The sequence below is a fragment of the Phlebotomus papatasi genome, chromosome 1 (assembly GCF_024763615.1).
Source record: "Phlebotomus papatasi isolate M1 chromosome 1, Ppap_2.1, whole genome shotgun sequence".
Classification (NCBI taxonomy): Eukaryota; Metazoa; Arthropoda; class Insecta; order Diptera; family Psychodidae; genus Phlebotomus; species Phlebotomus papatasi.
The window spans coordinates 84,378,099-84,393,323 of NC_077222.1; the positions used below are offsets into that span (position 1 = coordinate 84,378,099).

Consider the following 15,225-nt stretch of genomic DNA (forward strand, 5'->3'; position numbering starts at 1 on the left):
CTGTATTTTAGTAATTTTCTTTAGCAAGATGCATCACGTTAGTTTATATTTAATCTACAGACACAATTTTCTCGTCGAGTTTAAAACAAAACTGCTATTAATTTCCTATTTTATTGAATCACTGTATCAGAGTCTTAGCAAAAAATCCGCCATTCATCACTTTCTTAATATTTCACGCAAGAATTTGTCTGTACGAATATGAGGAATTAGGTTTGATTAAAATGATTTACAAATCTGTGTTAATTATAAAATGAATATTCAGTGACTCTACTTTCACTATTAATACACTTTTTTAATTATTTCGTATTATTTTGTGGAAAATTGCGCTCAGCGCGCTCAGCTGTCATCTTCACAGCCATTATAGGATGTTTTTGTTGTGACAGAACATTTTACCAGTGAAAGTTTCATTAAATTTAACAATTTTAGAAGTTGTATCATGTGAATACACATTGCACAGTGTAAGGATGACAAAGAAGCTTCAATGAAGCCTTGTAGAGTGATTTAGATGCCAAGAAAGCAAGAGAATCCTCATCAAAAACATCTGCCGATCCGTGACTCACCCCCTTCCGATCCGTGGAACACCTAATTAAGTGCCTTCCGATCCGCGGAACACATTGCATCCTTACAATTACACCTATATATTATTAATTTCCATAATTAGCAAAAGTGTTAATACACGAAAATAGTTAAATGGATCACTAATATATCAATTGGCATGTAAAAAAAAATACCAAATAGTGTTTTGAAACTCATATTTTCAACTAAATATGGAGCACGTCTCTTAACATTCCGATCCGTGGTACACTTCCCTTATTTGGTATGATATATTGTCATTAATATCACTATGTCCAACTTTCCAAAAGTTTTTATCCAACTTTCCAAAATTTTGTCCATCTTTTCAAAATGTGTTATTTTTTAATTTCCGTGAATTTTCCAATTATTCGGTTGCAATATTTAATAACAACTGTTAAGATTCTGTTAAAATATTTGTCAAAGAATCCCATGATATAAAAAAAATGGTAAAAAATAATTGTTTATTCAGTTTAAAAATGCATTTGAATTTGAATTTTTTCTTAACTGTCTCGCTTTCCACCATTTACCCTATTGGAAAAAGATTTTCCAACAATACTGAGGTCGAGCTTAAAGTTTACACCTATTTCGACGACCTGGACGGAACCTAATATAAGATGGGTTGAGTATAGACGCTATCCAGCATCGCTGGGAAAAGTGTATTGACCTACAAGGAGACTAAGTTGAGAAACAAAAAAAAGTAAAGTTCAAAATATTTTTGGTTTTCCCTCTGAGGCGAGGGACTTCTCGGACTGTCCTCGTAAATGTTATGTGACACATTCCCCCCCCCCCCAAAAAAAACCTAGGCCAGATTCATTAAAGGAATATGGGAAAAATATAAAGTGTTCGAAGCCAGAATGTGTGCGAAGCCTGAAAACCTTTCTCTAACATTAATTAGAAAAGTTTTCTTTTATCTTTCCGGATCATACTGTGATCAATAGAAGCAATGGTGATCTATCCTTTCAAAAATATTATCCTGAAAATCTTAAATCGATAATTGCAACTGTCAAATGGATCTTGTTAATTTTTTTTTGTCAAAAAGACATTCTCAAAAAGAAAATATGAAAAATAAAGTTTTGTTAAATTAGAAAATAATATCCTTTTGACATACTTTTAAAAGACCCAGTTTTCCGATTTACAAACATTTTCTTTCAGACTGAATTGGTTTGTAAATGGCTTTCATGGCAATTTGTCATGCAAAAATCCTCAGATTTTCGCAAAATTTCACCAAAATTTCTTACAAACGTTAGAAGTTAATTTTTTCTTACTTAGATATTTCTTATAGACTCTAGAATTTGAATATCCCATTCTAATGATTTTGTGCATGAACAGCTCTCCCAATAAATTTCCATTCAAATATTATCGTATTTATTCGAATATCCAAATTTATGTGGAATTTAAAGAAGAAGCAGAATGGAATTCTTTCCAAGTTTTCACTGCTGCGATTGGAAGTGTTACTTGAAATTCAGCAGAAATAAGCAAAAAATTTAGCTTTTGGTGTTCGCTAGGAATACAAATTTTTACTATTTGACCGTTGCTGAAAATTAAAAGTTCTACAACATAATTCGGAAAAGTGTAATCCTTAAGGTATAATAAAATGCTTGAGTTTCTGCACTGAGAGAAATCCGAAAAAGTTAAAATTACATTCAGGAAATGTTTATTTTACCCTGCAGTATTAATCCGAAATCGGTGTAAATATTATGCTTTTTAGGTGTATTAGGGGTTAAAGTTACTCTTTTTCATGTTAATTTTACCCTTTAAAAGGTGTAAAATTAACATTAAAAAATGTTGATATATTTTTACACCTAAAAAGTGTTAAAGTTATGAGAAAAAAATGTTAATCGCACCCCAGTTTTTTTCTCAGAGTAAGTAAAACACTCTTCTTTTGCCCAATTGAAAGTAAACGCCATCAAGAGAATAACACAATTGAAATATTTCCATTAACATGAAATCTTTGTCACCTGTATCGGAACCAGCTGTAGCGCCTGTCTGGACACTCCTTTGGGCATCTTGAGTGCTTTGATTGTCATCAGAATCACTCTCAGTTTCGGCTTCTGCGAAATTAAATTCAGTGTCACTTTCACCCTCCTGGGCAGCTTCCTCATTTCTACCCAATGCATCTTGAGCCTCTTCTTCCATATTAGCATTATTTGGACGCACATTTGATCGACTATCTCTCTCCATTACTTCATCCTGCTCAGAAATTTCTCCATCATCTTGACCAATAGCTACAAGATATTCAAAAATGTAGTTGTTTGGAAAAGGGGCTACCACTTTTTTTTCTAACTCACCATCTCCATCATTTTGATCATCAATATCCCTTAATCTCACATTAATTCTTGACATGAAACTCGGTTGCTGTTCACTGTCAATGCGTGACACGGCTGATGTTGATGACATTGTGATACTGTGTCGTGTTGTGGGTGGAGCAAGAGGCTCCACAGAGAACACATCATCAGAATTCTGTAGGAAATTTGATATTAGACGATAAATCATTGTGTTACGACCACTATAACACTCCCTTAGAAAGCCAAAACATTTTTTTATCCCATTTTTTATGAGAAAGTTATTTTGAATTTCCTGAGTAAACTCCACCTGTAAAGAATTTAAGCCACGCCCCTTCATGATTTATCACCAACTTACAATTAACATTTTTTAATGTGTAATAAAGGATCTGGATCCTCAAGATAGGAGGGGTTGATTTCGTGGGAGAAACCAACTGTTCCCCCAAGGAATTAATCACTTTCAGGAATCTGAAATTTATGTGAGAGGCATGTCCATCACAACTCGATAGAGACCCCAAGGATCCCAACAATTTTTACAAAGTTCAGGGACGCGAAAATGGAGATTTTTAAACAAGGACTTCAGCTACAAAATAATCTCTTCTATTTCATGGATATGGGGTGGAACCAAGTACTTTTAAAATTGGGCGGAGTCTTCAAGACTTTTCCGAAAGCAATAATGGTTGGCTTGGGTAAAATTGAAGCGTTTTATAAGAATTTTGATTTTGCTTTTTTTGTGAATGTGTTACCTTTTAAGGCTTCTACACATTGAGAGCAGTTTTCATAAAAAGAATGCTTTTTTAAGGAAATTGTCTGCACTTCTGCAGGTGGAAACGTCAAAATTCTGTCAAAAATGTAATTTTTGACGAAAACTGTTCCCAATATGTAGAGGCCATTAAGCTTCACAAGATGTCTTGAAAGAATGTTAGTCTTTTTTCAATGCATAAAATTTTCCAAAATGAAACAAATAGCAGAAAGTTCCCATGCCTCGTACAATACCAAGCTTCGTACTGCCTAAATTTGTTGTATGTTTCCCAATAAATTTGACTCATTGCTAGAAACTAGGGGAAAATGCCCATTTTTTTAAATATAAGCGGAGTCACATTTATTCAGAAACAGGAAAAATTTCGTCATTACGCAGCTTGGGATCTTATTATAGTCAAAGGATCAAAGGATCACTTTGTTTCTGTTCCTACAGTCGCATGCTGATGATTTTTAGCCTATTCCGCAAATGAGATGAGAGAAATATATTCTTTAAAATCCCATCTTTGTTGGGGAAGTTTTTCTCGGAAATGAATTTCCCAGAGAAAAGAAACGGTAACTTAGCCAAAACTTCATGGTGCCTTAAGGCGACTACACATTGGGAACAGTTTCCGTCAAAAATTGCATTTTTGACAGAATTTTGACGTTTCCACATACTCGATGAAATATAACCCAGCAACGAAAGAGTTCCCTGTTCGACCTGTCGCGACGGTGGCGACCTCCCAAATGTTCAGAAAGTGGTGGCCATCAAAGAGAACTATTGCTTCAACCGCGTTCGCTTTTTCCCAGCCCGTAAGGATTTACATTGGACCGAACCCTGTTCCAAACGCGTTTGCTGAACGATGTTCAAACAGGGAACTTTCGTTGCTGGGAAGATTCCACATATCTCGATCCAATGATAGTGTGGATCGAATTCACGAAAGCATCTAGGAAGAAAATCGAGTGGAATGAAACTCAGCTTCAAAGCTTCAAAACTTCGCCTTTCTGATGACCATGTCACATATAAGATTAATATTAAGATTAATACTTTCTGAACTGCGAGAATGCCAAAAAAATAGCAAGTGTTTTATCATGCCTCTCTCTCGCGCTTCGCTCGAAAACTGACCGAATCACAGTTGGCACGCATGGAAAATTGCTCGAGTTGCCTGTAATACGATTCAGAAAGCAATTAATACGAACAGTAATATCTTACTCATCGTATTACTCCACTAGAGTGTACTCTTTCTAACACACGTGATATTCCATTTGAAATTTTGCATATATATAATATACCTGTCTCCGGCTTTTCTTAATATTAATATTAATCTTATATGTGACACCGCGGTGAAGGGATTGAATCTTCCAAATTATAACTTTATATTATCACTCTATGAGTCAAGTGGTAGAGCACTGGCTCTATGATGCAAGTGTCCTGGGTTCGAATCCGTTTTAGGTCACCAGAAATTTTTCTGTCGTTAAAGGTGTTCGAGTAGTGCAGTGAACTTCACTGCACTTGATTCCACGGGCATGCGACTGACAATCTCATCCCTATATAAGGAAAAATAATAATGAATGTTTCGAACTCCCCTTGCGGGAAGGGTTCAGTTAGTGGAACGTTGCGTTGTCAAGAGGACGTGGTCTAATAATTTTTGGGTGGAGCTTATTATAACTCTACACTTCAGTTACAGTTTTAAGTATTTTTATCAAGTAGACTTACATCAGAGCTGCTCGGTGAGAGAGTAAATGGTGCTGTTGGTCTGACAACGCCTGATCTCACGGGAGCAATTAGAGCATCAGCAGTTTCACACAATTCCTCAATGGATATCTTAATGAGTGACTGAAAGACTCGACGACACGTGAGAATATTACGATTCTGCGACTGTGGTACCTTCTGCTTATCCGCCACTGGAACCCGTTCAATGCTAAAGATGACAAAAACCCTTGCTACGGATCTTATGAAGCGTCTTGCTACTTTTTGAGCATCATCAACACGTCCTGGAATACGATCATTTTGCAACTCACGTACGAGTGTCATGAGAAGTGTATCGAGGGGTTCGTGGTTGCAGCACACAAAGAGACTGTGCGTGAATTTGTCCAAGAGATTAGTTCCACTCTGACTCTGAAGGTACAGCGATTGATTGTCCATTTCGTCGTAAATTGTCTGACCAGATGGTCGATTGGATGGTGCAGGTGGTGGTGGAGTTGTAACGGGTGTCTCTTGCTTCTGTTCCACTCCTGTCATTATCATAGCCCTTACTGCTGCCCAATCCATCAAAAGTCGATCAACGGCTTTCTTGGCAAATCTCGGCGGTTCCAAATTGTGCTCTGGCATATCTGTATCTACATCCATTGATGGTGTCTTGCGTGAATTACTCGAAGCTGGATTGCGTACACGTGAACTCGATCGATATTGACTCTGTTCGGCCAATTGACGTCCAACTGTCTGAATTAGAAATAGGAGAATTGATTCTCCGCGTGAATTGAAGCGTGTCACTAAATCTGTGTCTGTTGCCAATTTGCACAGCAATTCAAAGCGTTTCGTTTGATTGCCTGCGATCAGTGTTTTGCACTTGCACTTCTCCCAGCAATCACAGTAGGCTGTGGGTGAAGTACGTTTGATCTTGCAATCATGACCTTTATGGCAAACTTTGGCACATTCTGTGCAGCAGCACAGTGAACCAACCAGTCCACAGGTGCGACACTCAAAAATATGCTGATTGATATGATCGGCTCCGGTCCATGTGAAAGAGCACGTATCATTGCAACAGAGTACATATAGTGGTGACTGGTCGGGATTTGAACCTGGTGGGAATATCATTGAATCCCTCACAGTTGCATCTCCTGCTGACAACTGCATAATCATGTCAAAGAGAATTTTTCCCGCTTGATAGGCACGCGTTGACACGGCCAACATAAATGGTGTTTGACCTTGGGCATCCTTTCCACTCAGTAGATGCCTCAAATGTGGCTGTAGTGCTGGACTTGAGCACATCAGTGCCAATGATGGTATTGCATTTTCTCTCCTTTCACTTGCATCAGAAATATATGTGGCACCTTTATTTGATTGATTTGATGTGGCATTCAACCCAGACAGACTATCTTCATCACCGGAATTTGGATCATACTCCGGTGGCCAGAAAGTAACAGGCATAAAATTACTATCCTCATTGCCAGCTTGTAAACCACTATTGTTACCTGATGTATCAATATCACGATGCGTTGGACGTCGCATTATGTCACGTAGACCAACTGTACGACATCCAGCAAAGGAGTTTGAAATGATATTTATACACTCAAGACCCGATCCACTTGCCGAAATATCCTGATCATTGTCCTTATTGGATGATGGAGCACACATACTTACACAAGCATGAATAATATTTCTATTTCCATCGCAACGTTCTGCCAGAATATTATTAATTTGTGCCTTCAACTCGCCATTTTCCAACTGACTCAGAATCGATTTGACCCCCTTAAAGTCACACCGAAGGATACGTGGCATGAGAATTTGACGATCAGGCACCATGACAATTACTGCCACTTGACTTTTCATATTGACTCCAACCGACGGAAGTGTAAGTGATGATGCTGTGACACATTTAATTGGTGGAAAATCCAACCATTGTGGATCACGTATGGCATCCATACAATCCTTAGCCAATGGATAGATTGTACTATTGCCATCTCGAAGTAGCAAAACACTCTCTGAACACTCCGATGCACACGTCAGCGAAACATTTCTCGGTGATATCCCCAAGAATGAATTGATATCACTGGGAAAAACACTATCCTGCTCCTGACGTCCTGTATTGAGATTGAAGAGTGAATAGTGCAATTTTGTACCTGTCTTCATGATAGCATGAATCCCCTTTGAATCCACTGCCAATGTCAACAATTGTGATCCATTGGCCTGCTGTTGAGTCGACAGTACAATACGTCTTGGGATTTTCTGAAAACAATCAGGACCCCTCGATGTATTGGCTGATTTCATCACCTGCAAATCCTCCTTCTTCATCAATCGACAATTTGTCCAGACATCACCTTCATCCTTAGGTTCAGCATTATTACTACTCGGCAATTCAATAGCCGCATATGCTCCATCAATTTTCACAACACGTCCCACAGGAACGGTCTTAACATCTTCCACAAATACCACATCTCTCAATGTCCACAATTCTTCATCCTTCTTACTATCCGTATCCTCCTTCGGTGCCATCCTCTTTTGACGCTTATGCGATGTCACACTCCCAGTATCACTACATGTACTTGATGCTGGTGATGGTGGTGGTGGCATATCCATACGATCAGCAGTCTCCTTATTTGGATTATTTCCCGTTTTTGCCGTTGTATTGCTAGTGGTATTTTGTGTCTGTGTAACACCACTTCCACTTGACTTTGGCAAATCCTTCAGATCATTCGACGTCAAAATACCCGTGTTACTACCACAATTCCCATTTGGCAATGGTACAGACACCAATTTAAAACGACACGTATCAGCAAATTCCCATGCAGCATTCAACAATTGTCCCACTTTTGGTACACCATTGGATATGGTAAAACCAATGGCACCAGGCATGTACATTGGTGAATTTTTCATGCACACCTGTGCACCTACAGTCACTTCAGGTGTATTACTACTATTTCTTACGGGTTTCTTAGTCTTTGCCTTATACTTATCCCACAGTCTCTTTCGCTGTCCATAGGGCAAGACACCCCACCAATAGAGACCACCACTGTCTGTGCGTGCAACAGTGTACAGGGTACAAGTGTGCAATGACACAATCTTTTCCAATGCCAAATCAGGCAGAGTCAATGGAGTATGCTCTAGCTTACTCCCAGCATGACCCAACAATTCATCCATCCACGTGGCAACACGATTACTCTCAGTGCCAACTGTACAGCGAATGGATGTAGCTGAGATATGAATGACTTTCTCAAATGTGAGATTGAGAGATACGGTTTTAGGATGATGGATGTTTGGATTCTGCAAAACAAAGGGTCAAGGATTTCTATTCAGTTAAGAATTTGACTTATGCACATGACAAGAATGAAATTACTCTCGATGTGGTGTAATTTTAGGAGGGGTAATCGAATACCGAAAGTTGATATCTCTTACCGTTTGCTTTCTAAATGGGATATTCTAAATGAGCTAAGTGGATCTCAGTGACGCAATAGGCAAGACCGTTAGGTCATGGGCGGATGAGATATCTGTCTTGACTCTCAAAGTTGTGAGTTCGAGTCTCGCCCGGTGCAAGCAACTGAATGTCGGAAAAGGACATTTTCACTGTGATAAAACGTAATAATGCACCGCCTCTGCCAAAAAAAAACTTGGAGCATGGAAGAAGCATCCTCCACATCATGGGGAAGGTTTTCTTGGGCAGTCAACAGATCTACACATAGACTCACTAGATTCTTTTATCACGCAAACAGCAATATAACATGATTCCATTATAACAAAATATTCCGATACGCTGATTTTTTGCGACCGTGTGGATGTAAATGATGTCAGAAAATGGAATTTCAATCAGAAAATGGAAGTCAATCTTCCACAGGCGATGGGTGAATATTGGAAAGGTAAAAGTGTTAGAGTAGTTTTTTTCAAAAACATTAACAATTGTTCTCCCAAATTTTGATGCCCTGGAGAAGGTCCCAACCAAAGGACCGAAACGTTGGCAAATAAAAAATAAAGGGAAGAACGAGTTAAAGAAGACTGAGATTCCATTTTCTGACATCATCTATTCCGATACGATTAATAATAGTAATAATAATGGGCTAGAATATCAAAAAACCCGTGAAGTGCCTATTTTCAAACAAATAATTTTTTTACCGATACTAAACCTGTCCATTAAGCTTCAAGTGGATCAGTAGTAAAGAAGTGTCTCTATGACTGTGAGATCTCGAGTTCAAAGCTGAGTAGCAGCAGAAAAATATTTTTCGTGTCATATCGACTTTGAATTCGTCCTGTGAGAAATGAATAGTAACGCCAATGGTGCACATTAGCAAAAAAGTGAACTACATAAAACCAATAGCTGCTGTTACGAGAACGAGTACCTCTCGTTCAGTAATAACCTTCTCGATATGAAAGCTCTCTCCGGTTGAGGTTTTTTCTGTACCGATTCGAAGGTATATCAGAGAGAACTTACCTAAAAACCCGTAGGAAGTTCGAAAATTTAAGCTGACTAGTTACACAAAAGTGAGCATGTTCCTCAAAAGAACATTTATTTTAATAAAATGGCGATTGAAACGTTCTGCCATCCTGAAATTCCAAAAAAAACACTACACAAAAATTCACTTTTTTGCAGCAGACGTGTACGTACTTGTTGATATTGTTGACGATGACAATACCGAAATTCGAAATGGTAGAACAATCAGCGCTAAAGTGCAAGTTAACCCGAGTACGTGAACTTGCACTTTAGGCTTCCAGTAGATTTTGGAATAGGTTTGGCTTGGCTTTGCCTCTTACAAAGGTTATTACTGAACGGAGCCTTTCGATATGAAAGAGCTACTTAAGTCGATACAAATATTCACTGTCACTGATCCAAAATACACACCGAGATGGGCTGTTGTATGTTCTGATACAGTAGCTGCACTGTATGTTAAGTTGGCCGCATAAAAAAGCTGTAATATCGAACGATTACGCGAGTTAGGAGATAAGATTGAATAGGAATAGGGAAGCATAACTGGCTTAATCGTCGCCTTGCCGATTTGGTAATCCGAAATGGAGAACTGACCCCTGACAAAATTGTATCTAATACAGGTTCATTACCGATTACCAACCTTTCAAATCAGTCCAAATTTGGCCAAAATCAAGATAATTCAAGACGGCGATTTTTCCGGTCCAAGCTGTCTATGGACGAAATCTTCACCTGGACTACTTCCAAAAATCGAAAAAAAAACTGTCTTTAAAGGGTCTTATAGTTCAAGTCGAGTCAGGGTTAGGGCAAAGTTCGTCCCATCGTTAGAAATGTCTACGATCTCAGTTCGAAATTCCTAACTAAGCTATGAATTTTGAAATATTTGATATAGAATTTTCGAAAGTCGATTGTTTTCGATTTTAGCGCTCGTAGTCGTGATCGTACGAAGTTTCCATATTCTCAAGAGTTGTAGAATTTAACGAGACCTTTTCAAATGACTACCAAGAATCAAATTCTGCCAATTAGGAGGTAAAATAATTTAGAAATGATACTTTGATCTTTTAGAGTTATTTGTAGTGAGGAAGCTTGGCAGAAACGTGGTAAGAAAGGCATAACTTAGTCATTCTGCTAAATTGTCGGTTTTCATCGCCGGGATGAGGCACCTCCTGGAGATTAGGGGAATCACTCTCGGCTTCAAGTGAGGAGCGTTGTCGTTTATGAAGAGGTAAGAGTCGAGCAATTGCTTTTTCGTGTTGAGAGATCACAACTTCGATGGTATGATCATGTTCAGCGCATAAATGAATAAAGGCCCTCCGGAAAAGCTAGGAGGCGTCAACCTCGGGGCAGATCTAGGACAAGGTAGCTGAATCAAATTCAGGATCTCAGAACACCTTGGGATCGACAGCGAACAATTTTCCGAAGTGGTGGCAGATCGACAGACGTGAGCTACCAGGGGCCCATCAAGCCTAATAAAAAGTGAAACTATTTTTCACTTTTCCTTGTAAAAATTTTGCAGCTATTACACCGCGACTGAAACAAATTTGCTCGTAGTTCTTGTATTACTTCGGAGAGCATTATGAAATATGTATTTTTAGATAGCTTTTAGTGCACGATTTCGAAATATATCAGACTGATAAGCCAATTCTCTTTAGGAAAAAACTTGCCAATAGTCTTCAGTGCCTCTATGCAAAAACGTATGGAAAAATGAAATGTCGAGAGGCCCCTGTGAGCTACTAACCTAGATGTCCTAAGCCCGCGACATCAAATAAGGATGAGCGGTTGAAAATGAATGAATGAATCTTTTACTAGGTAGGGTCAGGAAAGTCGGACGGGATAGTTTCGTTTTAGCTTGAATGGATCTGACATTACTAGCTTCCAGTCGGTCATCGTCATTTAACTTTGCCGAAAACCACGTGTCGATATCTCTCTTCGTTCTTTCTCCAAAAGCGTTTATACGACAAAGGTTACGATCATTCTTCATTACGGTCTAATTACGTCTTTCATTACGTTCTAACTTTTAGTAGATGGAGAACGTATCCTTTGTTATTTTCGTGTCTGTTTCTGACGCATTGCACTCGTTTTTATCAAATTTCAATTTTTTTTTTAAATTTGCAACAAATAAATCATATGAATTTCAGTATTTCCTGATATACACGACTTACCTCTAAGTTCCTATACGGATCTTGATCACTCCAACGCCATTGATGTAGTTCTCCTTTGGCAGTAACACCAATAAACTCCGAATGAAGACACGCAATCTGAGTGAAACGTGGAGCCAAGTCCTTCTCTGGCCATGCCTCCAGTTCATCAGATATCCATAGCGGTAATCCCGAAGCTACTTCTTTCTTTTTTGTTTCTGCAACACCTCAAGAGGAATATTCTCAGTAAACCAAAAACACTGAATAATTATTAATTCGTCAACCCACCAGTCTCCTTGTCCCAGGCCGATTCTTCACGTGTTGTATGGAACCATCGACGTGGGCCAAAATAGTGCCTATCGCGCCAGCGGCTGAAGGAATCACGGTCAGCTGACGCAACGCCACTGCCTGAACCTCCGCCGCCGGAACTAGTTCCAGCACCTGAACCAGACCCACTTCCACTTCCACCACCACCACTACCACTGGCACCACCAGCTCCACTGCCCGACCGTTGGCTTCCACCTTCGGCGTTGGGACCACTGCTGCTGCTCTGATTCCTCTCGTTGCGAACACGACTGTATAACAAGCTTGTTTCAGAAAGTGAAACAATATAAATATCTTTAGGTTAGTTTATGATGCAAGCAAAATGAGGGATCTCCAGGTGGGAGCACCGTCCAGCACCCTCCAGAGAGAAAGAGATAGAAAGAGAGAGAGAGGATTGCAAGGAAAGGGAAGACAGGATATTTTCAAGAAACCAGAAATAATAAAAAAAATAAATGAATTAAACCAAACAAAAAAAAAAACAGATAAAAACGGAAAAAAGAACTCAAGAGGATACGGAAAGATTGTTATGGACAGGAGATTATGAAATAAAATGATAATGAAAATAAGAAAATAATAAAACAAAAGAATAAAATGCTGCGTGAATTTTTGCCAAATGTCTATGCATCAATATCTTTGTTTTTTTTCGTGATTTGGCGCAACAGCTCTCTTCAACAATACCGCACGACTGTTATAACTCACTTGCGAATACTCGAGTAACCGAAGATTTCCTCAGAAAATGACGCATCGGCATCAATGATGATACTGTTGTCTGTATGAAAGCCATTATCGAGGAGAGATATCAAGTCCTCAGGAACATAATTCTCACCACCTTCCTCGGTATCCTCACCCTCTTCATCGTCACGCGACAGTAAATTATTTACTGCCAGATTTACATCCAAATTCGTACGCTATTTGCAAGAAAAAAAAAACGGAAAAGAGAAAAGGCATGATAATAAAAGCTAGATCTTTTTCCGTTCTTCTAGAATTAGTCATACTACAATAATTCTAATAAAAAATAAAGATTCAAAAATAGGTATATACAGTGGTGGCCAAAATAATAGAATCAGCTCCACAAAGACCACTATTTTACCATTAGCACTTTTGTTTATTAAAATTCGTTGAAATAATTTTGATATAGAAATTTTCAAATAAGTACCTTACGTAAAATTAGTATTGTTTTGGCCGCTAGAGGTCTCTATTTTTCACAGAATACACCAATAGTGAAATTTGGTTTGAACAACACAATAGGACCACTGGACCACTTTCATTTAAATTAAAGAATGTGGTCGTCGATTAAGTTTAAATAAAGCTATATTTAGAAACCACAAATGATAGTTTTCTAATTTTTTTGGCTGAACTGAATTTCATTCAATGGGTCAAGTGGTAGAGCACTCGCGCTATGATGCAAGTGTCCCGGGTTCGAATCCCCTTTAGGTCACCAGGAATTATTCTGGCGTTAAAGGTGTTTGGATTGCATACAGTGAGCTTCACTGCACTTGATTCCACGGGCATCGGCCTGACAACCTCATCCCGTACCAGAAAAAAATAATAATGCATGTCTAGAAATCCCCTTGCGGGAAGGCCTTGTTCCTTCATGGAATGTTGTGCCAGCATTATTATTAATTATTATTGAATTTCACTATTGACGTATTCTGTGTAATATAGAGACCTCTAGCGGCCAAAACGACCTTATTCTACGATTCTAACAATTTGAAGATTTCTACTTCAACATTATATCAACAAATTGGGAAAAAATACAAAAGTCAAAAAAATATAAGCTTTGCAAAGTGATTCTATTATTTTGGCCGCCACTGTATGTACAAATACAATCTGATATTGATGCTAGTTTTAGTTATTATGTAAATTTCTTTCGTGTAAGTCAAAGTGCATGCACATTGTGTACAAAACTTAAAGGACTTATTTGCAAAATATCTCAACAATTTTCAAAACGAGAAAAAATTACGGTCACTCACTCAACACGATAGTTTTTTTCTTTGTTATCAATGGTTTCCATCAGTTTGACTAAAAGTACCTGCATTTGCTGATAAATAAGTGTGTGAAAAATTCACTTCACTTCTTGCCATTTTAATAAAAAAATAATCTAATTTTTTTTAATTTTATGATCTGTTTTGATTTTCTTTTACTAAATCAAAGATTTATCATTGATTTAGAGGGACTAAAAAATATATAGTGTACATTAGTTGTTCTATAAAACTATTTCAAAATAATAAAATAAAACAGCATCTGCAGAAGGAAATGAATATTTTATTTATTTGATAAGCTACCAAGAAGACAAAAAATCCTAATCAGCATTTTGCTATAATTCGAAGATAAATATGATTTTTGTATTATCTTTTTAATTGATATTGTGTAATGGTTCTAGTCCAATGAAAAATAAAATGGAGAAATCTTTATCTTGAACATCTTTTAGTACAAGAATGCTATCATATGTGCTTCCACGTTACCGACTTTTCTTTGCATTGGTTCCTGTCACGACTGTTTGCACAAGTCCCTGTCGTATTTCTAAACCACCAAACAGTCGTGATAGGAACCAATTGAAAAAAATTTACATAGAAGCACATAAGGACAGTTATGTACTAAAAAATTTTCAGCTGAAAAATTATAATAGCACCAGAATTGTTGGGGCAAATATTGACAGCCATGCAATAATTTGTGACCATTTTATTCGGTCTAATATCAATGCTAATAAACGAAAGAAATATCCAATAGAGATCATTTTGTATTGAATTTATTCCTTTAAAACTTTTTTCTCAGACCCTTGTTTATCTATCTTTACGAAAAGTGTACTTTTCAATTCATTTTCTAAATGCTGTTTTTGGTACAAGAAGTCTCATCTCTGCATTATAAAAGGCAGAAAGAGCAATGTGAGCACAAATGGGTTTAACCACGGATTACTATATTCGTGGATAGTAGGTAGACATTTTTGTGTCCCATAGTAGTGCAAACAAAGTGAATAAAAGTACGAATAAAGACGTCGTACCCTTGCTTCTTGATATTCTCAAGACTGAAAATCAC

General features: G+C 37.9%; 1 protein-coding gene across 12 annotated transcripts in view; it reads right to left on the reverse strand.

Annotated features, from left to right (window-relative positions):
• LOC129810433 (E3 ubiquitin-protein ligase hyd) overlaps nt 1–15,225 on the reverse strand; it is a 43,800-nt gene that overhangs the window by 24,314 nt on the left and 4,261 nt on the right. For 6 of the 12 annotated variants that reach the window (XM_055860909.1, XM_055860902.1, XM_055860912.1 and 3 more), the window contains exons 4-9: nt 12,889–13,097; nt 12,154–12,452; nt 11,890–12,092; nt 5,311–8,577; nt 2,862–3,033; nt 2,532–2,798 (exon numbers count right to left, since the gene is read on the reverse strand). In XM_055860909.1, the coding sequence (XP_055716884.1) occupies nt 2,532–2,798; nt 2,862–3,033; nt 5,311–8,577; nt 11,890–12,092; nt 12,154–12,452; nt 12,889–13,097 (4,417 nt within the window). The remainder of the gene's footprint in view (nt 1–2,531; nt 2,799–2,861; nt 3,034–5,310; nt 8,578–11,889; nt 12,093–12,153; nt 12,453–12,888; nt 13,098–15,225) is intronic. The other 6 variants (XM_055860905.1, XM_055860903.1, XM_055860911.1 and 3 more) reach the window with 3 other exon arrangements.